The sequence below is a fragment of the Chroicocephalus ridibundus genome, chromosome 6 (genome assembly GCF_963924245.1).
Source record: "Chroicocephalus ridibundus chromosome 6, bChrRid1.1, whole genome shotgun sequence".
In the NCBI taxonomy this organism is placed as follows: Eukaryota; Metazoa; Chordata; class Aves; order Charadriiformes; family Laridae; genus Chroicocephalus; species Chroicocephalus ridibundus.
The window spans coordinates 44,428,526-44,455,100 of record NC_086289.1 but is presented as its reverse complement, the minus strand read 5'-3'; the positions used below and the strand labels follow the sequence as shown (position 1 = coordinate 44,455,100).

At 45.7% G+C, this 26,575-nt stretch overlaps 1 protein-coding gene across 8 annotated transcripts in view; it reads right to left on the bottom strand.

Annotated features, from left to right (window-relative positions):
• LPP (LIM domain containing preferred translocation partner in lipoma) overlaps positions 1–26,575 on the bottom strand; it is a 353,374-nt gene that overhangs the window by 167,640 nt on the left and 159,159 nt on the right. For all 8 annotated transcript variants that reach the window (XM_063337693.1, XM_063337700.1, XM_063337698.1 and 5 more), the window contains 2 exons: positions 26,422–26,534; positions 5,752–5,874 (listed from right to left, as the gene is read on the bottom strand). In XM_063337693.1, the coding sequence (XP_063193763.1) occupies positions 5,752–5,874; positions 26,422–26,534 (236 nt within the window). The remainder of the gene's footprint in view (positions 1–5,751; positions 5,875–26,421; positions 26,535–26,575) is intronic.

Here is a 26,575-nt window from a genome sequence, read left to right as displayed (position 1 = left end):
TTTGGTCGTGGTTGGGGATACAGCTCCACGTAAACAAAGATAAAACACCGAACTCTTAGCCATGCGTTCCTGGCGCAGCTATAAGTGGGGCACTAAAATTAGAAATGCACATGGAAGAGTGCCCCTAGGAGTCTCCAGCACTCAACATTTTGCCTTGTTTCGTGGTTTGCCACCCTACAGCTGAAACTGTTCAATCCTGTCCCATCACTCTGCAAGAAAATATGTCCATTGCCTTTTCACTGCTTTTGTTATCCCCAACCGGTTGTCAAAAGAAGTGATGGAATAACAACCAATGCTGTCAAACATTTAAATCCCTTTTAAATTCCAGTAATTAGAAGATATTATTTCCCAGTATGTTTGGAACTTAATGAAAATGTATCACTGATTTTTTTAATTTAATTTTCTTTACTTTTTTTATTGTTCTGCAGCTCACATTGAGAATGAGCTTCTTTTCCTTCAAAATATCACTCATTTAGGTTGACAGCAGATGTCTAGTACTGAGGGCAATGATACAGAGGCATGGACATAGGTATGAATCCTTAGACACCTTGCCTAACTCTGCCTTCATTTTCCCCATCTGTTAGATGAAAAAAAATATTTTCTTCCTCTTTTTACAACCGCATTACCTAAAGGCCTTTAACCCAGACCAAGGTTTCAATCTGCTAGATGCCGTACACATGGGTAAGCAAGAGGCAAATCAGGCTGAAGAGGCTGCCAAGCTAAAAGAACAGAAGAGATGTTGAGAAGAAGCAGAGTAGAAATGCCACGTTCAAGGTCATTTAGCACCGTGGTAGCAGCTGGGAATGAAACAGGTCTCCAGAGTGCCAGCCCAGTCCCCTCTGGATCAAGCTGCCTCTGAGAGCTGTACGCAAGTAGATTTGATCTTGACCCTCAAGGCATGGGTTTTTTGCTATTTAAATACTCCATGAATTTTGGCCACCCAGTTATTTGCTTTTAAAAAAGGGCTAATCAGCTTTGGACCAGGTACATCTTACTACCTGGTACACCTCCTACAAAGTCCTATTTTGCCAGACAGAAAATCTGTTGGAAATTTGGGATAAAAGTCAAGAGTTTCAGAAGGTAGGTGTCCAATTCTGGACAAAGCAATCAGCATTCAATACATAATTCACAGCAGGGACAAAAAATCTTGAGCTTTCGTATGCTGCTATTTCCAGTATTTCATTTTCACAGCCTCTGCTGGAAGCCCTTCCTCCACAGTCACGAAGTTTTCTTGTTTTTAAAAAATGCAAGCATTTATTTTACAGGCTAAAATTTGGCATGGTTTTGTTTTTTGTTTTTTTTGCTTAAGGCCTTGCTGCACTCATCTCTTAAGCAAGGATTTAAGCAGAATAGGTTAAAATTGGAGGAAATACCGTTTAATAGAGGAGTCAGATGACCACAACATGCACCAGGCCCCCTAGTCAGGCTTCAGCCAATTTAGGAATAGCTTGTGCTCCCATCCATGGAAGTTACGCACTTAAATACCTTGCCTATACAACCTCCTGTTACTACTGAAATGCACAGTGGCTTCTCTGCCTCTGAGCTTTCCAATGGGTTACTGCAATTTAGAAAGTGTGACATGTAAATAGAAAACACATCGCAGCTACACAAGAGGAGCTCCGTACTTCACCCGTCACACTAGCATTTCAAAACTTTACCAAACAGGAGGAAAATATTAATTAGATTTTTTCATCATGCATCTGCAGTTCTTCAAACAATACCTAAGGCAGGCTCATCTATTAACATTCCATTGCAGTCATGGTAATTTTGAGATCATGTTGGTCTCCTCCATTTCAATTCACTGCACCAGAAGGCTGGAACTGGGTGTGCTGGTGAAGGTCACACAGAAACCTCTCAAGGTCAGGTGATGTTTGCTTCTTTATAAAACTCTGGCTCCAGCTGAATTCTTAAAATATGGTCTCTCCCACACCAGATCACATGACAGAGACCATCCTTAGATGCTGCTGTGTTGCAGCTAAAGATGATGCTTTAGTCTCATATTTTCTGCTCTTTTTGATATGTGCAATTTTGAAAGGAAAAACCCTAGCATTTTAATCACTTTTGACTGCTTCTGTGACTCAGTTAGAGAGACTTTCACTTGCAAGTCCCGCGCTCAGCCCCAGTCTGAGGTGATGGTGATCAAAAGCTGCTTCTCATGCGCATGTTGCTGATGGCCAATATGAAGTAAACTATTAATGCCTAGAAAACCTCTGCTGCAGGGGACACTCTCCACAACTGCCTCAAGACAGAGACATGAACTAACCAGAAACGAAGCCTAAGAGAATCTTTCACTTTGAGGTTCAGCAACATCAGGGTTGACAATCGCAGGGGTACCAGACTTGCAGGACCTCCTCCTGCCAAACCTGCTGCTATGGGGAGGAATGATCTTTTCTGCTCCACAAAGGATCTATGTTGAGAAAATGCTTTTCAGACTTATCACTTCAGAGGAGAGGGCAACACAGCTCTGCAGGACAACAGCATCCTACCCTGAGGCATGGGAAGCAGCCAGCAGGATCGGGGTGACTCCTCTATCTTCACTTTCCAGCTCAGCTGCCTTGAATTAGGCAGGAGCACAGGGTACAAGGAGGGTGCTGCCAACCACAGGTGTAAAATTCCTTCCTTGCCCTCTATTAGCATCAGTCAATTTTAGCTCATGGCAATGTCCTTGTCACCTGCCCAGTACACAAAAAATGTTATCAGAGTGATGCCCAGGTAAACAACGCAGGGATGGTGCAGAGAATCATAGAATCATTTTGGTTGGAAGAGACCTTTATGATCATCAAGTCCAACAGTTAACCTAACACTGCCAAGTTACCACTAAACCATGTCCCTCAACACTACATCTACGTATTTTTTAAATACTTTCAGGGATGGTGACTCAACCACTTCCCTGGGCAGCCATACTCATCCATGTCCTCAACAGCAGATCTGCTGGCCAAGGGGAATTGTCCAGGGCTGAGATTGGCTCACCCATTCTCCAAGCATCATGGACTTTCCAAACCTACTGTAGAGGGTACAAATCCCTCTGCTTCGGCAGCAGGGCAGACACATCTCGCTGCAATCTTGAACTTGCAGCAAGGATCAGAAGAGCCTCCCTCTGTGTGAATTTATGCCAACAGGTTGGATATGTTAAATAAACTGCTTGTCATTATCCCGCTATCGCTCCTACTCCAGGGAGAGAGAACTATTTTAGTTTATGTTGCTTTAAAACTATTTTGAAGATAAAATAAAAAAGAGACCTAACAATAAAATTTTTCTTATTCCAGAATAGGAGTATCCCCAAGGGCAAGGTATACCTGTAAAATTATTATAATGCTTTAACCGCATAAGCACAACTGGGAACGTCTTCTCTGAAAACAAGTCGTAACTCTATTTTCCTATCTGCAGCCATTATCCTGATAAATTTGGGAAGGTCAGCTAAGGTGTAATCCAATAAACGTGCTGATGTTCTGACTAAGTACCTCACAATTTGCAGTCTAATCTATTATCCTACTGTAAAACCATCAAATGACTCACCAGTTTTAATACTTAGTACAGATCAAACAAAGGAAAATATCAAAGCTTTACGTTCTAGTTCCACCTTTCAAGGACTTGTTTGAGTACTCTTTAATTACAGAAGGTGATACATTCAACTCAGGCATTTTTTTTTCTAACAGCTATAGTTAGTAGTTGCTGTAGATGTACTTTTCACAGGACATCATTACATTAACCAGTAAGTCCTGAGAAGTCTGATAAACTGAACAAAGAAAGTTGGGATTTGGTCCCAGAGGTGATAGCTTCTTCTGCCCACTGGATCGTGCACAGTTATTGTAATGTGCCAGGGAGCAGCAGCATCCCTGGTACAAGACCCCAGGGGACAAGTCCTCAGCGCCCGACCTGAGCTGTGGGTAAAAAGCCACAGGAACGAGCATGTTCACCGAGCAGCACATGTCATCTTGGAGGCTGATGAACTTAAGAAGTCAGATCAAGTCCAAAACTTGGGCTGTGCCTTCCAATGCTCCAGAAACTCAAAATACACCTGCAGAACTTTGCATTTGACCACTGTGATTTATTTATTTATTAACGCCATAGGTACAAGATAAAGTGAAAAGCAATCTATTCAGAGAATGCCAGATCCCAAAGGAAGAAGAATCAGGGACAGTCAGCAGTACTGTCAGCAAACTGCAAATGCTCAGCGAAGTGGCTACAGAAGTTACGTGTCTCTACGAAGATGCTGGAGCTGACCGCAGGCATTTCCAAGCAAAATGGTGACTACCAATCTCTTCCAGTTAATTCTCGCAGTGTTTTGACACTATAAAGCATTTCCCACTAACAGTGGGCATTTGTATGTGTTTGGCCCATGCAAACAAAATGAACACGGGTTATTTGACAGTGCCTGAGCACTATCACTGTTCAAACTTGTCTCTCTTACCGCACCAACAAAAACCCACTGGGAAAAGAACCAAATTGTATCTGGTTTACGTTGTCATTCTTTTTGACTGACTGACCCAAATCAGACTATTTTTCCAGGACAAGTTTGCAAGTTTATGCAATAACTGTGTACATGCTGCTAGAATGACAGAAGAGTTTATTGGTAGGGTCCCTGCAGAAGGGATGGGAAGCACACAGGCCACCACACCAGAGCCTCTGCATGCTGATGGATGCTTTCAGAAGTGCACAAATCTGATTTAACTCTGCTTTTGCTAAGTTCATATACTTAAACCAGAGATAAACGAACTCTGATCAGTACTTCAGTTCTGCTCCAAAGGTATCAATTCTCAATTACTTAAAAAGAAAACCAACAATGAAAAGAACAAAAAAAGCCCCAAACTAAAGAGATGGCCTATATGGACAATGGGTTTGCACCACATCACCCAACTTTCCCTTTGGTTCTTTTGACTTTTGGCATTTTATTTAGAGCTGACATTGGTAAGACAAACACAACATATACATACAGCTGCATACATGCCTACAGGCCCATACACGTATAAGAAATGAGACCAGTCATGAGATTAGAAGCGAAGACGCTGCACAACTGGGCACAAACACATCTGGGATGATTTTAGAGATCTCAAGAATTGCCCTTTTTAAAGTGCCACTGGGGTGTCAGCACTTCCCCTGATAAATAGATGACATCTTACCAGAACTTAAATAGCTCCACTCAAGCACTACCTAGATGAGTGACAAAAATTAGCTGAGCTGCTGTCACCCCTGCAGTCCTCGTCTAGACACAGCAGAGTAAGTGCGAATTCCAGTCTGCCTTGCTGGGCTACAGCCACCCTGACAGCTGAGCTATGATCCAAGCCACTTCGTCGCCACTGATTAGATGACAAAAACAAAAGAAAACAACTTGAGACGCAGATATCTGGATCTGTCTGGCAGCGTGACAGATAAAAGTTAACAAAACCAAAAAAACAAGAAGAAAATAAAAGTGTAAAAGTACTTGTGAACTGAGCAGGTTTCAATTCACAAGCTATTGTTGGTGGAAACCAAGGAGAATGAAATGCCATTTTTTGCGAGTATTTTTCTAACAATCGCCGTGGCAATCTAACAATCGGGATCAGAGGCCCTTCGCTTAGAGGTACGGCAGCTTTTGAGCCGGTGCCCCCTTCAGAGCGGCTGCACCCTTCTCCCCATTGACAGCCACATCTGGATGCTATCAGGAGGAGCTGGCATGCCTGCTCGCAACGAATACCAAGCGGTTAGCAAATTGACTCCAGCAGTCGATGCTGGCCACTCTCCCACTCTCTGTTTACGCAATGTGCCACTAACCTGTTGAGTCCGAGGTTTGTAAGGAGAGCTGCTCTCTAGGTCGGCCAGGATGCTGGTCAGAGAGTCGATTTCTGCATCTAAACTGGACCGCCTCTCCTCAAGCGTCTTGCCACCAGGATTCACCTTAAAGAAGAAAGAATTAGTTCCAGTTATTCAAACCACTTGGCCTGGCACATGGTTTCTTACTGTCTTCATAGAGCTGCTACCATGCCCAGCAATAACTCTCGGGTTGCAGGGACAAACATGCTGAAATGCTATAGCTCTCTCCCAGCACCAGCAGCAAGCCTCCATCTCACAGGGATTTAGGCTGCTTTCGGGCTTTTCTTCATGTATTTCCCACAATGGTCCCATTGTGTTAAACTGACTTGGAGCATTACACAATTTGGTGCGCAATCTGCTGCCGAGGTGAGGAGGCAGGACAATCCCTGCTCCCGCAGATGGAGACGATGTATTTTAGAAGGATGCCTGGCTGGGCAGCCAGAGCTGGGGACAGGCTTGGAGGACCTGGATCCTCAGAGCATCTCTTCTGCCACATCCCCATCCCAGGCAAAGCACAAACAGAGCAGAACTGCAAGCCACAGTGGCCAGTGACCGGCCACCTGCACCTATTATTATTTTAAATCAATTGGTGGTAGCTGTACCTGTCTGATTCAACACTTCTTAACAATTTCCATCTAAAAAATGTGCTCCTTCAAGGAGAAGTGAAAAAGTTCAATTCTTTTTCTAGCAGATTCAAGGTGAAGGGCATGATTTGCAATAAGTGGTCACAAAGTAACATAAATAAGGTCCTTGTAAAAAGGGCCATTACTCTGGAAAACCCATGCCCAGAGCAAATACCAACCTACAGCCAGGACCGTTTCTGATTGAATACATTTTGCTTTCTCTCTGCTTTCATAACAGCCCAGCCCCACTCGTACCCAGGCTGGCAGGGACACTCATTTGGAAGGGAAGAGACATGAATTTTCACCACCACCACCCATACCCAAAAGTAAAACCCAGGTCTCAGCACCACAGGAGAGTACGTGATCCCCGAGCTACTGTTCAAGGGCTGCACTACAATCCCTGCTAGAATAAACGTTTTAAAAGAGGACTCATTCACATACTTTGTTTTTGAAAAATCAACATAGTCCAAAACCTCCTGGGAAGGGCCGCTGTGCTGTACAGCCCAACCCAACAGCGGTACCTCCCAGCAGTGCACAAAGGCAGCACAAGCTAGGAAACATCTTCCTCCTCAATATTTTCAGTGCTTTGGAAATTAGGCAGCTCCGTCGGGAATGAGAAGTTAAGGAAAACCAGCTAAGGATCCCTGTCAGGTGCAATGTAGGTGCCCGGAGCTAGCCCACATTTAGGGCATGCGCAGGAACCGAAGTTCTTGAGTCAAGTGAAATATTACACATTGGAAGTCTTTTCTTAACCTGAGTCATAGTCGGTATTTTTCTTCTGTCCTTCCATGTCTGACTTATCTGCAAATCCCCCAGACAGAGTCTCTCCGCGTACGTGCAACTACAGAGCTCTGTGCAGAAGAGCTCATGCGCAGCTTGACTACTACAACAATAAAAATACTAAAGAATTACATAACAACCCACCTAATTTCAACTCTAAAGCCTGTTCAGACCATACCAGCACCTCCCCACAGACAATTCAGCTCTGTTTGCCTTCACTCTCACCAAGTTACTTCAATTTTTCAAGCCAAAAATTCGCCTTTTCCTTTGGCTCACTGGCTGTTCCAGATAGTTTCTATTTAAATTTCATTTTAGGAGCATTCGATCATTACCTGTTTTACAGAACTCCCCAGTCATCAATCCGACACATAAATGGCAAGTTGGTCAAAGAGAGACAGACTATGCAAAGCAGGCAGGCTCTGATCTGCCAAGCTTATACGTGCTGAGGCATTCATTAGTTCCTAATGATTATTAAATCTTATTGGATTACAATAAATTTGGCTTGACTAACACGAAAATGGAAGCTCCAATGTGCTTTATGCAAGAACACGTCATTAAAAAGGCTGAGAGTCAGGTTAGAAACTACTTACAAACTCAATCCTTCTTGCTTATTTTTATTATAGAGCCAAAGTTTTTCCATCCAAAGTATTGTTCAAAAAAAGAAATACATTTCACAGAAATTACCCCAGACCCTTACTCCTGGCTAGCTGTAGGCACCTGGATTTTTAAATCTGCAAAAGTACAATTTCCTTTCCACTATTAGTGCACTTCATGGCTCTTGTTTGGTTTTTCTTTATCCTCCAGTTGTTGGCCTGTAAGTACAGGACAGCCGCAGGCTTCCCAGACACAAAAACTGTGCTTGCTCCACTCCAGAGAATTTTTAAGCCAAGCAGCCAAAAGCCAGCCTGGAAAGGGGAGGAGATGCGAAGGGCACCCAAGGCCCCAACACTTGAGGTGATAAATCAAGCCAATGGCAGACCCAGGAGTAAAACTGGAGCCCAAACACGGCCCGTTTGGTACCCCTTTGGTACCCCAACCCTGGAGAAGAGGGATGGTGGCGGATGAGAAGATAAGCCGATTTCATTTCTGCTTCTTAGCATTTCTGGGCCATATTATTCCCAGGTTCTCATTCCCCAGAACAATTACGCAATAGCTGACTAGCAAATGCTGCAGAACAAGTTGTAAGGTTGTAAAAGTTAAATGTCCTTAGGAAACCTAGAAAAATAAAATAAAATAGCATGGAAACATCTCTATTGATTCCGGGCTCTGAAAAAGATTTATTTATTCAATTAAAACATAATCAACATAGATTAAGAGCCCAATTCTACAAATGCTGGAGCACAATGCAGTATGACAGTGCCAACGAATAATGCTACCGATGTGTGTAAGGGCCTATTGGGACAGGACTGGACTTTAAGCACATTTAAGAAACGGTAATCCTCACAAAGACAGGTTTCTGCTTGCTCTCTCTTCCCCATTTCCACGAATCTTGCATTTTTCTCCTCACAGTGCTCCAGATTCAACCAAGGGATTTGCTGCATATGGGAAGAGGAGAAGAATTTCCAACACTAACTTCAGCAAGAGAGGGTTAAGTTATTTCTCTTCTCATGCTCTTCGTCATGACGTTGCTATAAAAGTTTTATGATATTGCTCTGGAACAAAACCCAAGCACCAGGTCCCAAGGCACAACAGGTTCGCACAGACACGGCTCTGCTCCGAGGAACCCAGACTGGTTAAGCCCACGACCTCGCAGATACAAACACCGGAACCAGAAAGAACTGCTAATTCTATTTCTGTCTGGATTTACGGCGTTGTTGCAGACATGTCACTTGCACGCCCTCCCATTCAGCCAGCAGAATATGGAAAAATGGGTTGAAAAAGAAAAAAGATGCTATCTTTGGCCCAGCCAACGTGAGTTCGACAAAAAGCAAACATAAGCCAACCCAGTCCAACAAATTACTCATGCCAGACACTATACACTCACGTGAACTTCTGCAACGCCTACACTCCTATCGCCTGGCTCAGTTCCTGCTGCGAGGCAAAAGAGAGAAAAACAGCAGAGAGCTTCACTGCTTGGCTTGTTTGTTCGCCCCTGAATTCCTGGTGTGCAGCTCAGAGCAGCTGTGATGGTAATCCACTCCTGAGCCCGGTCAACCCCCTCTGTTCCGATGAAAATTGGCTTTAATTTTGCTAATCCTACCACCCAACATCAGTCAGTGCGACAGGTCCCTGCACATCACCCCAAGGGACGGACGTCTGTTAGAGAACATGCCGTGCAGAGGGCAAGGCAGGACCTGAAAGTTTGCCCTACTGTGCTGGAAAGGCCATAACACTATTCATCAAGCTAGAGGACATAAAAAGCACAACGATTTCCCTACATGCCACCTTTTCCTACAGCGTAGATCACCTCCTCTTATCACATTTTGCAGGTTACAGCAGAGAAACAAGAACACTTCTCGTTTGTCCAAGCCAGCTCCTTGCAATGGGCTCAAAGAGAATAATCTGGCTCCCAGATGTCCTTCCTAGCTCCTGCTCCAAATTCCTTTCCCTACCCAGAACCAGCCGCCTCTCTTTTATCCTCTGTTTTTCCCTCTTTCCATGCCCTGTCTGCTGCCACACAGTGCTGCAGCCTGGGACAGTCATTAGCCCCTGGAACAAGAGATGGGATGTGGTCTGGGCTGCCAGGTTGGCTTCTGAGCCTCTACGGGAAATCGTGTTGATGCCTGGTGGTGTTGCTGTGTCAGGGAAAGACGGAGGGTGACTTTCCAATAGCAACATCCTGACTTACATGGACAGTGGGTTAGAAGTGACTCCAGAGTCCCAGGGTATATTTTCTTCCAAATCAAGGCAACATCCAAACTCCTGAACGCTTTTAGAGCATCGGGACTATGCTCAACACTCTGCAATTTTCCAGCATCAAGATCCACCTTCTTCCCATCCACCTTAGCCTTGCTCAAGTCTTCTCTGAAGTAGGTTGAGATGAGTGCTTTTCATAAGCGATGTGGTCAGCTCATCCTCTGAGCTGCACCCCAGGAACACAAGCTGTTGTCACTGGGAAATGCAATGCCGTTGTATTTGTACAGACACATCCAAGACAGCAGAGCTACAGCCAGACACACAACGTTCCTCCTATCACCATCTCGCTCTGCTCGCCGTGCTATCACAAGTCACTGATAACCTCGTAACTCGCAAGTGGAAGAATGGAGATGAACACCATGGATATTAAGAAAGGTCGTAGCTAATGACTCGAAACAAATGGTCTGGGGGCCCCCAGTGCCCTCAGCTCTCGGTACATTGGTTTTACTGGGAGCCTGAGGTACTTGGGGAGCTCTCTTTGGGCTGAGACAGGTCAACAGGTTCCCAGTGACAGGATGAGGGGCAATGGGCACAAGTTGGAACATAGGAAGTTCCGTTCAAATACATGGAAAAACTTCTTTACGGTGAGGGTGACAGAGCACTGGCACGGGCTGCCCAGGGAGGTTGTGGAGTCCCCTTCTCTGGAGGTTTTCAAGACCTGCCTGGATACAGTCCTGAGTGATGTGCTCTGGACAATCCTGCTTCAGCAGGGGAGTTGGACTAGATGATCTCTAGAGGTCCCTTCCAACTCTGAAGTTTCTGTGATTCTGTGAACAGTGTTTGCATTTACACATCCAGGAATGGGGAGAAGCAGGGAGCAGAAAAAACCTTTGCTGCAAAGGCAGACATGGAAAGGAAGGACTAAAGCAACAAGGGGAGTGAGGAAGAGGGGAATCTAGGCAAATCAGGGTTAGATAGTAAATAAAGACCTTCGCCCTGGAAAACTTTATTGTCCTTTCCTCCAGCAAATGCAACTGAGCCACAGATGAGGCAGAAGAGCTGATAAATTCAGCATCCACTGCCTGCTTCCCCCAGGTTGCACCCCCAGCAGCCACCTGCCAGGCTCTGCAGGCTCTCAAAATCCTCGGGTAGGTGCTGAGATGGGAGGAAGAGCAAATGAAGCAGCTCTCCAAAGAAGGAGTTGGCATCTCTCTCTACTCCACGGCCTCAGGCACTGGGCTCAGACAGAGCTGCAGACAGAGAAAGAAGGATGGGGCTCTCATTTGCTATTTTAGCTGGGGGCAAGGCAGGGGAGAGGAGGGAAAGATGTTTGATTTTGATGGCATCCACTATACATACAAGAAGAGACTGTGAGAAATTTTAACCAGGAAGAAGAAAAGTGACTCAGTCTTGATATACTTCAGGCTGGGGTTTGTGTTTAGTTTTTCTTTCTTTTTTTTCTTCCCTTTCTTTGCACTTTCTCCAACAATACCACTGCCAGAGGCAAGATCCTTTTCAGACACACACCCTTGCTACCCCATCTCTCCCGCTGTAGAATTTCCCGGTTTTCTTCCCAAGGTCGCAAAAGCCATCCAAAGCACAAAAAGACACTGCAGTGGCAAAAAGATACACCCTCAAGGGCGTATATCCGGAAAATGAGGCACCTTGAAGATGAGCTGCTGTGTCTATTCTCCCCTGAGCCTAAGGACAAGTACAAACATTTTGTTTCAAATTCCCTAATGTAAATTAAAACAGTCCCAAGAGGCGGCCCCACCAAGCACACACATGGAGGCATGAGCTGACTGCAGCATTCGGGGTAACGGGGGGTCTAAAATGCTTGACTGATGCCTAATCACCATTCCAGGCACCAAAGAGGGGCTGGAAAAGTAGTCGCACCCTTTAAAAACAGAAAGATTGAGTCTTTTGAAACAAATCCGAAATGATGGAAGATTTCAGCAGATGTGACCGCAGTGATTTCACCAGACGTGATTGTATCAAGGATCTAATAGAAAAGAACTTCCCTGCTGTTCCATCAGGCTGAAGCCAGGCCTGAAATATCCTTTTTAGTCTTTTGATGACATCAAGGATAAAAGCCAAAGGGAAGTTAGGTTTTGATTTATTTTTTCCCCCTGTTCTTTCTTTTTTTTTCAGGCACAGAATAGTTTTACCTGGTTTGTGTTGCTGGATATTAGCTGGACCAAAGGAAAACACTTCAAAAGTTTGAAGTAGGCTGTTCAAAGGTGCCATTCGGTGTCTCTTGGATGCTGCTGTCATTTAACTGAGCAACATTTCTACAACTCTGTCCACTTTTGAAGATCTCCCCATAAGGAAGCAGGTGGGCTTACCTGGAACGGGACTTAAATGGGGTGGGAGGCGATCGTCCACTAAACACCAGCCTACCTTACTGCCCCAAAAAGGGTCAATAAATGTGCCAAATGTCTTCCCTTGGCAAAGTTCACACCAGCAGCTGTGCCACAGCAAACCGTAGGAGACGCAGCAGGGTAAAGGGAACTGTGCTCCTGAGGTCCAAGCTCAGCTCATTCCCAGACCTACGGCGTGGGTCCGGCATAGCCATGGTTCCGCATTCAATTTCTCCACCCATGTAAAATCTAAATAGCACTGGGTATCCTGAGGATTAACTGATCTTATCTCTAAAGCAACAAGGTGGTGTAAAGAACTGCACGGGCTTACAGCTGGGGCAAAGGAATGAGCGGATGAAGAAAAGTTATTTGCTAAGCACTGCTAGGAGACATCTTGCGAAACCTTAACAACCAATTTATGAACTCACTGTGGTGTAGGAGGCTTTATAAGGACAAATAATAAAAATTAAAAAAACAAACAAACAAAAAACAGAGAAAGCAGATAACAGAAGAAGAAAGCACAAAACTAGAAGGCACCAGCCTCAAAACAAAGAAAAGGGGGTAGGTGTTTCGTCACATAACATGCTGCTAAGCTCCTTCTGCTGCAAGACACGATGGTTGCTGTGAGTTTACACAGACTTCAAAAGCAGCTGGAAAAACACATGGAAGAAAACTCCACCAAGATATTCAATAAATAAAAAATGTTCTGTGCTTCCCCTTTTACGTTTTTCTCTGGGCACTCTCTACTGACCATTGCTGATCTGATTTGTCACTCTATCGACATTTACATGAAACCTCCACTCGTGCTTTCTATCCACCAGCTGACACCAGCCAGGAGTCGCTTCTGCCGGTGGGTACATTTCAGTCTCTGCGGGTTAATAACTGACCCTCACCTTAGTGCCAGGGCTTGGACCAACACCTGGAAACCCACTTCTTCCCTCCTTGTAGCCAAGACAACAGAAATCACAGCCAATTGCACTCAGCCTCCTGGGACACATATATGAAAGACAGCAAAGACTTTGTTGCAGTTATGAATCTGTATGACAATAAAGATTTATATTTCCCTCAAGATCACTGGCTCCGCTCACATGCAATAGTTAGGAAACATCCCCGTTCCAAGGAGCTTATTGTCAACTGGATACCAGCCCTGGGAAGGGAAAGCAGGTAGAGGGGTGGGAGCGAGGTGCTGCAACTCGGAGCCACAATCAAGTTCCTTCTGGCCACCAGATGAGGATGTTAATCCACTGGGCCAACACAGCTCCTTAAAGGACGTTTCATTCTCTGTATTTGCTGTCCCAGCCCTGACAAAACATGCCAGAAGACAACAAACCGCCATCCAAGCTCCAGCTGCAATTTCACTGCCGGATGGCCCTGATTTCACATGATCAGAAGGCTGGATTGGAGCCGACGCCATGCTGAGCACTGTCTCGTGGGCCAGTGGCCCTTCCTCCATCACTGTTTAATAAGCCACTGCCCTCTGCACATCCTGAGAGGGGCCCCAATCCCGAAATCAGCACCTTGGCTCCGCTCAGGGGCGGGATGCCACCAGTGCGGGCGGGCAGCAGTAATGCCAGGGCAGAGCCTAGGACTACGCTCTCCCTTCCCGACAGCTCCTGCCCCTAACACTGGAGAGAAGCTTCTGCCACAAACACCCACGGTTTGTCCAGACTTCTCAAGACCACAGAAGAGGATTTGGCCCTGGATATTGGATGAGTGAGGAGAAAGGAAAAAGGATGAAGCTGCATTGCAGAAGTTTAGACAACAGGCTCCGCGGCCTGTGGCACGCTCTGGTGAAGCACTGGGTTCAAGGCCAGCAGCTGATGGCCCCAGTGGCTGTGATGAGACATGGACAATAGTCCATGAGGAATTGTGCACCACTCCCTGAACTGCTGCCGCTCTTGAGGACAACAGAAGGCAACTATGCGACAGGAGCAAAGAAGATGCAGCAAACAGGTCAAAGCACTCAACAAGATCTGCCCTGCAGCCCAGGTGTGTGCTTGTAGGTGCTCCAAAGCTGGAGATGCCAACACAGAGGTCCTGTGTTGCCCAGTCCCCTCAGCTCCCATCTGCTCTGCCCCAGGACAGTCTCATCCAGCCCCCTGCTCCCCACATCACAGACTGATACCTCTACTTCAGGCATTCAAACCTCCATCTGGCTTTTTCAGGTTTCTGACCACTGCATTTTTGCTTATGGAAGGAAGTTCTGGAGATTTCAAGGTTGGCTAAACAGGGCTTTCAAAGCTGCCATGCTACCGAAAAACAGAAAAACGGCAAATGTCATTCAGTTGACTGGAGGATCTTTGTACTACAGGCCAGCTCGTACATGGGGGAGAGGCATGTGGAAGCAACAGGATGGACTGATAAGGAACAGTCAAGGGATGAAGAGATCCCATGAGCTGACATCTGCCAGAGCAGCAGACCCGATAGTCCTGATAGTTTACTTAACATGTCTGTTCAAAAGCTTTGGGAGTCTTGTCTGTGTTAAGTGCTACCAGATGCAAAATCAGCAGCAAGATGAGAAGTGTATTAATAAACTAAGGAGGCACATAAAGTTATTTGAAAACTGAATGGGGATGATGGGGAGAGAAGGGGGAGAATAAAACCAGTTTGTTTTTCCATTAAGGCAATTCAATATTCTCCGGGTGGAGTTACAATCACTCGTCCTTGGGAATTAAATTGAATTAGTGAAACGGTCCTGTTCATCCACAGAATACACAATATAAAGTGGAATATATCTTTTTTTTTTTCTTTATGCCTTCTGCAGGACGGCGCTACCTCTCTGTTCACGGGGCCAGAATAGCTGGCCATGAAATCCTTTTGACCCAGCATGACTTTCAGTGACTGTAACTAACTTTACAGCAGCAGGGAATATATCCTTTTTCTTTTAATTAATACAATTACATTAGGACTCGTTATTGATAATTATGGTGGCTGTTAAAAGTTTCCCCTTTCTTTGCCCACTCCCCCGCCAACTTAAAATCTGCTCCAATATCGTCACAAATTAATGTTTAATTAGCCATCAAGCAGGGCTGATGTTCCCCGCAGAGTATTGCTGCTTGCAGAAAAAATGACAACTAAGAGGAGGTATCGGATATTTCATCATCTGCCTCCAAGGGGAACCATAACCGAAGAGTAACCAATTACCCCAATACCGTTGCGAAGTTTAATCAATGTAGAAACCAAATAGCTCATTAAGTGTCCGCTGCAATAAAGGAAGACCTTCTCACTGACTTGTACGATGTGAACATTACATTATAAAAGATCCCATGGTGATGTCCAAGAGCAAAGACTCCCTTCACCTCCACATCCTGGCCAAGTCGTGATTCTTCCTCTTTCCTTTTCTGGCATAAGAGAAGAGGGAAGAGGAGGAGGATGCCTCCAATGGCACAGGACATGTCTGACAAGCCATGAATTACACACACCTACGCACGGGGTAAGCTGTCACACCCAGGCCCTCCCCCCCACGGGATTTACATTCCATAGGGGAAAACCACACCAAACACCAGCTCCTGCCTGGTGCCGTGCCATCCTGGAGCGAGGGAAGTGCAGAGCTGAAGGTGATTTTACTCCTTTCAACACTTCTGGTGAGTCTGGCAGTGAAATACCCTGTCCAGTTTGGAACGGAGCGTTTTACGAACTTGAGAGACATCCCAGAAAAGCAGAAACTGCTGACAAGGAGACACAAAGAGAGCTCACTTGGTTTCACCTAGGAAGGAGATCGAGTAGCTCGATAGCAATATCTAAACAGCTTAGAAATGAAAACGCCAGATACCACAAGACTGTTCAATCCAGCAACACAGAAAAACATGCAGCAGCTGGGAAGTCGAAGCCAGGGAAATTCTATTTAAAAATAACAGAGATATTCACTTATGCGTAATACTGCAGGTAATTAAATGCTAGAACAAACTTCCAAGATTTCTCCATCTCTTGATGTCTGCGGATCAAGGCTGGATGCCTTTGGTCTGCCCGGGTGACCAGGCGAAGCCTTATCATCTGCGATACGCAGAAGGGCACAGCTGACAATTTAATAGCTCTGCCTGGCCCCCAAGTCGACAGAGGTGAGAAAGCAACAGCACTGCCGCGTTCATAAAGATCTATTGAAATCACTTTGTGTTTGTACCACTTTAACTAAATTTACATGAACAAACTCTATCCCACACAAGACTTTATATTGTGACAGTTAAATGAAGAGCTTTTTAAAAGGGACACGTCTCAGGCAATTTTAATCAAAAAAGATAGGTTTTGTTAAAGCTACCAATTTCAGAAAATTAAGGTTGACTAAAACTGTTTTTAAAAACTCCTTTTGGAATTTAATCATATGTTGGAAACCCATATGCAGCTGCTTGTTTCACCTGCAAAAAGGCTGTATAAAACATGAGCATATGCTTAATTTTACACGTGTGCTTAAGTTCTATCAACTTTAATGAAGTTTAAGCACACAGTCAAGCTCCTCCGAGTTTGAGAAAGCATTCCCGAACATGGGCTGTGAAGCTATTAGGAAATCACCACCGAAAAAAAAAAGTAAAATTAAAATTGGCCAGTCAATTTTCACAGCCTGAATAAGGTCCAATTCCAGCAGTTAAACATATAACATACTTCTGAATTTGTTTGCTTGTTTTGCTGTAATAGGAAGGGGAGCGCGCCAGAGTGTTTGCAAGAATTCAAGAATCTCCCAGTGAACCTGGCAAAATGTCAGCGAAATGGATGCATAAACCTACATTAAAGTCAATGGCTTGGGTTTGGCTTCTGCAGAAATGAGTCACGTTAAAGACCTACTGTATGTTTCTCAAAGCTGAAGAAGGAAAATCTGGACTCTGCCTCAGTCCGCACGTTTTTGGGGCAGTTGATGGCTGCGGCCCATGGGGTGGGCAAACCTCAAACAAAGCTGGGGAGACCCTGCAGTTCTGATTCACAGAGGAAGGTCCTTGCCTTCAAGAAGTTTGCAATCTCATTTTCCAAACCCTTAGGCCTACTTTTATCTTCCCTTCAAGGCTGCCAGATGCATGTCTGGTATTTGATTTGGCCAGATGACAGTGGGTTTTCGTTCTTTTTTAACAACCACCTCCTCGTTTGGACACCTTACCTTCTACACATTTCCTAAGTGAGAACCTCAGCTGAAGAAAAAGGACGTGAATTACACAGACAGCTGAACAATGAATAACTTGCACTTACACTGCCAGAGACCACTGCAGAACCCTGCAGATAGAATCCCCAGTGTGCAGATCCCTCCCGGGTGAGCTCCAAGGTTTATTTTGGTACTGTCCATATGCAGATAAATGAATGTAAGTTGTTGCTTTCCAATAAGAATTCATCCATCAGAAAATGTGGTGTCCCCAGTACACATTAGACCTCAGGAAAATATCTTTTAACTGTGTTTCTGCTTGGGGCCAACACAGTCACAGAAGCCAAAGGGGATTTACTTCTGTACAGAAAGTATATTCCCTACCTAAACGTCTTAAAGAGGCTCATCCGACCTTAGCACCGATGAAACGCTGCTCCCAGAGGGCAGCTCTACCACCACCCATGGGAAGCGCTGGTGCCTAAACATCTGCAGGGACCTCGGCATTGGCATCTCCTGGGAACACACAGGGGGGTAACGCAGGGCAGAACCAGGGGAAATTGCAGAGACAGGGGAAGGAAAAGGAGAGCGACTCAGGAGCGAGTGGAGTAACAGAGCTGAAGAGGAAGGCTAGACCTGGGGCGTGACAAGACATGAGGCTGTTTCCATGGCAAGAGAGAGATGCGTAAATGAGGAGAAGGAGAGGGAAGGAGCTGTAGCTCAGGACTGTCGAAGGAGAGGAGCCTGCACAGCACCTCTGGCAGAACCGTCACTTGCTGGCTTCAGCAACACTTGGAATTGCTACAGCTTTCTCAAACATTTCTATTTTACATCTCACACCACTAAAAACTACACTAAAAACATCATATGATGTTTTCCAGATGCTCTTCCTTACCTGTTCTTTGTGTGTTAAAGCTAATCAACGTCCTGCATTTTCAACAGCAAATCAAAACTGAGAAATAAAAATTGCTGGGAACTGTCCTACAAAGATGGAGTTTACTGGCAGCAGACACTTAAAATCATGCCTGCCCTTCTGTCCTGGAACAAACTCCTCCAGCTCTGGCTACAACAACATTTCTCATTGGTATTTCTATCACCTTTCAGCTTGAGCAGTCACTGTGCTGCACACCCTTCGCAGAGGTAACATTTTCTGACAACAAAACCACCTGTTGTGGCAGCTGAAGCTGTTTTTCACCAGTGATGGAAACTAAAAAACAGAGACAGGAATCTGCATTTGAGCCACTTCCATTCTTGGAAATGAGATGCTCTCACTACTTCTCCATATCCACGTCTCATTACTGCCAGGCAAAAGTAGGATGAAGTTTGCCCTATTCTTTGAACTACTCCGGGGCTGTAAAACTGAATTTAGACAGTCAATTAGATTTTCCAATCAGAATAGCTGTATTTCCTGTCATCTTGTTTGACCAAAGCTCATTTCTGTACCACACTGCATCATAGTACTTAAAGCACCAAAACCAAGGTGGGAATCTGACTCCGTCTGCTCTGTCACGTTCCAGCCTACCACCATGCCCAAGCTGCATGGAAAGGCTTTGACTTTCTAAACCACATCTTCCAACCCGAGCCAGCTTTGTAGAAAAGGCGTAATAATTTGTCTGCTGTTTTTAGAATTCCTTCTTGCTACTGACAGTCTGTTTGTCTTAGTCTCGCTGCTGCATTACAGTTCCCTAATGCAATACAGGCTACCCAGGATTTGACACAGGAGCAACCAATCTTGCAAGAGATCTTTCCTAGGACCTGCTAACCAAACAGATGATTTGAATAGCACTCAGAAATTGGAAGAATGGAAATTTCTTCAATCTTATCTCACTCTCTTCCATCACTCAGCTCATCTGCTTCCATGGGAGAATTCCCACATCTTCATTATCTTTTTATTTTCCCTCTGCTTAATTCTACCTTGGATACAGTAACACTTTTCCTTCCCTTTTGTCTCTCTCAGGCCGGTACTAGCTCTGACAGAATAAAATTGCCTGCTTTTTCTGCATGCTCTCCATGCCTCCCCTATTACTTTCCACATTCGTGTCTCTATTATCCACGGGTGGATAATCCAGGTTACAGATTAACCTCTCTGCAGGTGCCAGCACTGAACCCGATTCCAGTAGTGTGACAGCATCGCACAAAGAGACGTACCCACACGAGCAGGAGGTGCCCGCCAGGGCTTGTAACCTCGGGCACAGCCCCGGGGGACCACAGCCTGCTGTTTGGACCCAAGCCGGCACATGTGCTAACACTGCCTTATGCTTTAACCTGGGATGGTTTTAGTTTGATGATGTCTGAACATCACAATCAGCAACATCTCTGACCTTTCTGTTTCCTATCACAACTTTTTAGATGGTCCCATACCCTTATTTACATATGATCTGTATTAGGCTTTTGCTTTCTTCTGCTCCCTCACCTCATCACCCGCTGTATGGCAGATTATCAAAAGCCGCTCTGTTCCATCTCCAAAAACGTCTCCCAGCCTCAGTCACAACCCTCCTCCCAAAGAAGGCACGAGTGTGCACCAGTGCAGGTCCTGGCGCATCCTGCGTGCTGTGTTACTATATTAAACAATAACATAACAAATACATTAAATAACACAGTAATAAGCATGATGAAAATAATGAGCACAGTTAACTGTTTGGATCCTTGCTTCCTTTGTAGTCCTTGCCGAGAGGTTTAGCTATTAAAGGCTGTATTGCATTATAACATTGCCAAGATATTAATAGCCAGGCAGAGAGATGAATGGCAGGCTTACGCCGTACAATTAAAACTTTTCCAGTTTACCCTTTCAGTAAAATCTGTGGTTTATAATAAGCATCTTTGTCTATTCTGAAGAGAGTAGGGATTGGAAAGTTACATAGATGGGAACAGAGGTTCATTAAAGATTTAAAATAGAATGTGGTTTGGCATTGTAAAACAAACATGCGTATAAGATGGGTTGCATCAAGACCTGCCTGAAAGAAATGCTCAGTGTTCCTTTTCTCTTGTGATCCTCGATCTACTGCTGATGCTACCCGCAGAATGGGATAAAAAAGCAGCAGGGATAAAATGTGCATGTTTGATCCCCAATAACGTAGAGGTCTGCTCTACATCCCCACTTATTATGCATTTCTCATACATATATATAGTGTGTGTGTGTATATATATATATATGCGCGTATGAGAAAAACATGCATTTTATCTATCATGCATCCAGACATTCATCAACATATACAGACTTTGTATTGCTGATTGTTCTCACCTTAGTGCCTAGAAACCCCTATTATAAAGCAAACAGATATTGACCCGTAGAGACCCAGTGAGCGTTTAAACATGCAGAGAGCATACATGTTATTTGCTCAAGTCTAATTCAGAGCACAGCACATTCCTGTTTCTCAAACATACGAGGAAGGCAGAAGCAAGGAGACAGATCAAAAGCATTCCTGCAAATCCAAGGTTTGAGTAAGAGGGTTAACATTACCAGGTAATTTATTTATACTGCCGGACACGGCTTCAATTTAGATAAAAGGCAGTTGCTTATCACATGGATTTTAATAAATCAGGTTAGGAGTTTCAGAAACCTGCAAAAGCCGGCTCTCAAATGGCAAGCAATACACAGCGACTATGGCTTTATTTACAGAGTCACTGGGAGCTACTGCTCCTTGCCAGGAGCCAGCCAGCCCTGCCGGCAGCAAGAGCTGCGCCGCGTTACCCACGTTCCTCGCCAGCGAGCACCTACGCCCAGGCCAATAATCCTGATGATTAACAAAATCTAGCACTAGAGGGAGGCTGAACACATGTTCTGCTCTCTTTGGCCTTTTCTGCTTCTCCAAACATTAAAAGGCAGGCGGTTTCAAGCGAGCCCAGCACCCAGGCAGAGCCCAGCTGCCGCGCTGCCGAGCGAGAGATGCGCTATTTAAGGCAGCACCCCCTGTAGGCAAAAATCACACTTTTCCCTCTCCAACTATTTGTCAATATGAGCACCCAAAATAAAAAAATAATAATCATCATAAAAAAAATTCCTCTGTTCCATCTATTTCCTTAGTCGGTGAGTCACAGCCCATGAAGAGGCACCACTGCCGCTGCTCGCTGGGAGGGAGTCAGACAGCAAAATGCCTGGCAACCTCCCTCGTAACAAGGACGGGGCTCTCACCGCTCGCATCTATCAGCACATTCCCACCTTCTCCCAAGCGCGAGCGCTAGGGAGAGGCGAGACAGGTCTCCTCTGAACAGCCTTGTCAAGGAAGGCATGTACGCCTTCAGACCGCATTTCGGCATTTCTGCTCCCAAAATTCCTTGGCAGTAGGAATTTGAACCCTTTGGCTGATTTCCTGCATATCGCAACAGGACAATATGCCCTGGTCCATGAGTCCCATAGGTCTGAATGTGGGAATAGCTCCTGCCCATGTACAGCACAGCACTGCAGGCCCTCCACACACAGGTGGTTATAACAAGACCTGATGTATTAAACTATTTTATCATAGAACCATAGAATGGTTTGTGTCGGAAGGACTTCAAAGGTCCTCTAGTCCAAGCCCCCCGCCGTGGGCAGGGACACCTTCCACTAGATCAGGTTGCTCAAAGCCCCATCCAACCTGGCCTTGAAGACCTCCAGGGATGGGGCAGCCACAGCTTCTCAGGCAATCTGTTCCAGTGCCTCACCACCCTCACAGTAAAGACTTTATTCTAATATGTAACCTAAATCTACCCTTCATGCAACTTTTCAAAGTCTGATTGTTTCTTCACATTAAACCCCATCCTAAACCACTTTTGCACGTCCTTTTTGGTGTACCCCAAATTCTTTCTGGTCTCAGTCACCAATGGTATTTATTCATTAATTTGCAGTTTTTACACTAATGAGGCAGTGCAATGTGGCATACAGAACTGCTCTGGGTCGCAGGAGATCTGGGTCCTATTTTTAGCCTGCCGCTGGTCAGCCTGGTGACCTAGGGAAAGCTCTTGCCTTGCTTCAGCTTCTTTATCAGGGAGAGACTGGTATTTCTTTTGTAAAGTGTTTTGTGGCCTGTCAATACAAAATACACTGATAACAGACAGGGGTTGTTGGGAAAGAGGCAATCTCCCAGCTGAATGCAATCCTCTCCTTTCTGTGTTGTGGTAGCATCTATAGGGTCCCAAATGAAAATCAGACCCACAGTGCAGAAGAAGCACCTGTGGGTAATTAGCAGCAATTTGTATATGCATGTTTTTCCAAGGTGGCCCTTGGCAGTTGAGGGTCCCATCTGCTCTGAGCCGCCCAGGTCCTGCCCCGACACCAAATGCTGGGCTCTAAACCTTTCCTTTAAGGAGAACTGGTTATTTCAAAGGCAGTGAAGATCTGAAGCCCCTCCAGGTACAGCTTATCAAGACGCAGCTGTAGCACATGCAGCTCCAGAGTCAGCCTTCCCGGGAACAGGACGCAGGGTAGGGACCGGCTTTTCACAGTCCTCACCCCTAAGCAACCCTGCCTGGCAAGGAAGGAAGGAATTGCCGGCGCCATGAGCAAGGGTCCCTCTCTGTGAGCACACAGGGCACTCGAGAGGTTGCTTATGAGAGCTTTTCACTTTTGCTTTCCCTGGCCTGGGCAGAATGCCTGTTTTGAAACTAGAAGGCAAAAAAATAATAAAAATCTGCCTCCCTCCCTCCCAGATCTATCTATTTCCCTTTGACAAACAGTGATTTCATTTTTCTTCCCGTCCAGGATTACGTTTTTTTTTTTTTTTTCTCTTTTAAACTGAGCCCAAGCCAACGTGGCAAAAGGCTCTTTGCTCATGTCCTTATTTGTCAAACACGCCATCACCGCGCCCTCACCACCATTCTGGGAACAAGCCCTCGCCTTCCCCAGCTGACTTCAGCCGAAGGGGAACTTCCCAACACAACTCTCCCCCAGCCCCAACACACTCTTTTTAAATATAAACGTTTCCTTTTCTCTATATTTCTTTTTAAAGCATTACAGTTAATGTGAAAAGAGTTTAAATTTCCTTTCCCTTTCCTCCCCAGCCCTGCTGTGAATCTGAACATGATGGATCTAAATGGGAAACCAGAAATTACAAGAAAATGCCAGATCTATTGCAAAGGTATTTCACGACCCAGTCCTCCTCTGATTTCCATCACAGCATAAGCACCTCAAGGGAAGTCAGATACTAAAGTACCTTTTTGGATCTGATCCTAAGTGGCCAGCTCCACTGTCCAAATAGAGATCCAGAGATAAACAGGCCTATGAAAACGGGGCATTATTATTTTAACTGCTGCTCTTAAGCTACAACTTAAACTGTAATAATCTGTGCAGCTTTTAGCCATCTGCTAACAGTAACACACGAAATGATAATAAACTAAACATATATATTATGCTGCCCTCATCAACTTAACACCTAGTATAAAAAGCTGTACCTGAAGCCACAGCTCACATATTTCCTAAGCTGTCATCAGCACTCTGCCATCCAGAGAGCAATTTCTGTTGTAAGGGGGCTGATTTGCTGGAACAAATAAATTTCAAACCTTGGAGTTAATCTGGAGGGCTCACACGGGGTCCACAGGGGCTGAACCGCCCCAGACAGCAGCCTCAGATCTGGTCCACACTCAGGAACAGGGTCATCTGCTCCAGCACTTATGTTTAGATACGGGGAAACTGAGGCATGGAAATTAAGTGGCCTGTCATCAGAGAGCAAGTATCAGGCTTGGCTTTAGTTTGTTAGAGCCTGATCCAACATGTGCTCGTGAGATCCATACCTTCAGGCAACCATGCCCTGAGGGCTGAGAAAGGATTCACAGCAGAAGGAACACAGCCACCGTTCGTTCCGCTCCTTCAGCACAGGAACCTCTGTCTGGAGTCGTGAAAACAATTTTGTTCAATGCACAAAGGCATTGAGCAGCTTTCTCCACTGCCACCTGCTCTTTTCCCTCATCTCTTGGGCCTTATGCCTTGCTTCAGCACAGCTTTTGCTGCTCCTGCAAGACAAGGAGCTGATCTTGCAGCACGAGACACCGCTGGCTCCTGACTTAGCCCTGGCTTTTGTCTGCTCCCAATCTCCTTCAGAGGACGGAAGGGAAAAGAAAGGGGACACAAGAGCACAGATTAAAGGCAGAGACGCACGTTTGCTGCATAGAGTACATCTGGGGGTGGTGACAGGCAGGAGTGCTGGAGTAGGACTGGCAGGCTCGCCTTCCTCCAAATGGGGTGCCACTCAAAGGGATCTCGCTCTAACCAAGCTCCTGCCAAAACCCAATGCTGTGAACATGGCTCCAGCCCCAGCTTCCCAGACAAATAGCAATTTCATGAGCTCAGCGGGGAAGAGCCGTCCCACCGGGTGGTTCTACCAAGGGGCACGTCCCAGTGACAGCCCTGAGCGGCTCAGGCACATCTTTGAAGGGAGGCATGAGGAGCTGAAGACACAAGCCCCTTCCAATAAACATGGTGAGGTCCTCTCCTTGGGTGAAACCTGACCCTGGAGAAGCATGTGGGGTGCCACGGCCCCTTCCCACTGCCCAGGCTCCTGCCCAGGCAGCCGTGTAGGCAGCACCCCGCCCTCGCCAGGAGCCTGCTGCTTCGCCACTTCCCAGGGCAGTCTGGAAGCTCCCCTGCTCCCACAGGGTCCACTCTTCTCGGAGAGATAAGAGACAGAACAACACTTGCTGGGGAATTACTTCATTCCCCCAAGGCTGGGAAAAGCCATGCTAGCACTTGGCTAATGTCCCTGATGGCTGCAGCCTTTCCTGGCAAGGGAGAATGCAATCCTCATTAACCCCTTCCCTCTTGAAGGATGCTTATAATGCTGAACCCATTGCAGGAACACGCTGAGGCTTTGTGATGGCATCTGAACATCTCACCACAGGCAAGGGTTGAGAAGAAGCCCACGAGGAAGGGAAATGTTTTCTTTTCACAGAGGCACAAAGTAGATGAATTGACTCTAGAGTTTGTGGCAGGGTCAGGAACTAAGTCAGGTCTCTTGAATCCTGTTCAATGTCTGCCCGCTAGCCTATTCTCAGGTTCAAATCCATCGAGGGACACAGGACTGCCACAACCTTCCAGGGTCATCAAGGGCAGCCCCATGGCTGTGGATTACACAGCTCTCATCAGCCTCAAATCACGCTCACTTTGCTCTCACTGCTCCTCCCAGAAGGCTCTTTCAGACCTTCACAGCCTCAGTGCTCAGAAACTTTGTAAACACCAGCATGAAGGTACTTCTGGCAAACTCAGCCTCTCCTGTTCCTGCATCAACACTCACCCAGAGCTGAAACAGTTCTTCTCTGGTGCTTATTCCCCAAACGTATTTCAGATTCGCAAACATACCCTCTCAGCCTTCCTTTTGCTCAGCTAACAAGCCAAACTCTCCTAGTCTCCACTGGTAAGATCAGCTCCTCACTCCTTGATCACGCTGACAGCCTGTCCCTGCAGTCTGAATACACCTCTCCTGAATGTGCCTGAGCTAACACAACAGTATCTGGCACTCCAGGCAAGCCGGCGATGTCTGCACAAAGGCGTTCATACCTTTCTAAGGTGTTCAAGGTATGACCCTATCCACATAGGCTGTACCGTCATCACCTGATGCGTCTCTGAAGTTGCACTTTCATCCAGATGGCAAATGTAGAGGATCCAAGCCAGCAAAGAGGCAGAGGGAAAGGGTCTCAGTGACATCACTGAAGCCTGGGCCAGGACTTATTTGCTTCACTTAATTTTAGGCATCTAAACAAAGCACTTTTAGGATCAGATTACTGCCCGAAAGTCTCTCCACAGTCCATGGAAGGAGATGGCCCTTCCAGAAAACAACTCATTCTGGGAAGGTTTCACTCCCATTCGCCATCACAAGGCAATTAGTCTTCTAATTCAAGCCGGATGGGAAAAATCCTTTAATAGCCCAGCAAGTTTTGAATGGAAATATTCCCTACTTGGGAAACACAGCTTGCTAAAGCTGACTTGGTTGTTCCTGACACATGACTTCTAACCACAGCACTTTGCCACCTTGTTTTATTATCATCCATTCATTTCCACAATTTTTGGATCAGTTCTGCACAAACGATAAAATTACTGTCTTCTTACCTGCACATTGAAAGTAACGTCATCCAGAGGGGGCGGGGGAGGAAAGGCACCTTGTGATGATGTGATGTTCCCGAGGTCATCCACAGGAGGTGGGGGTGGAGGAAGGAAGTCCCCTAGGAGAGAGAATGAGAGAACTTAGTCTCAGCAGCATTTC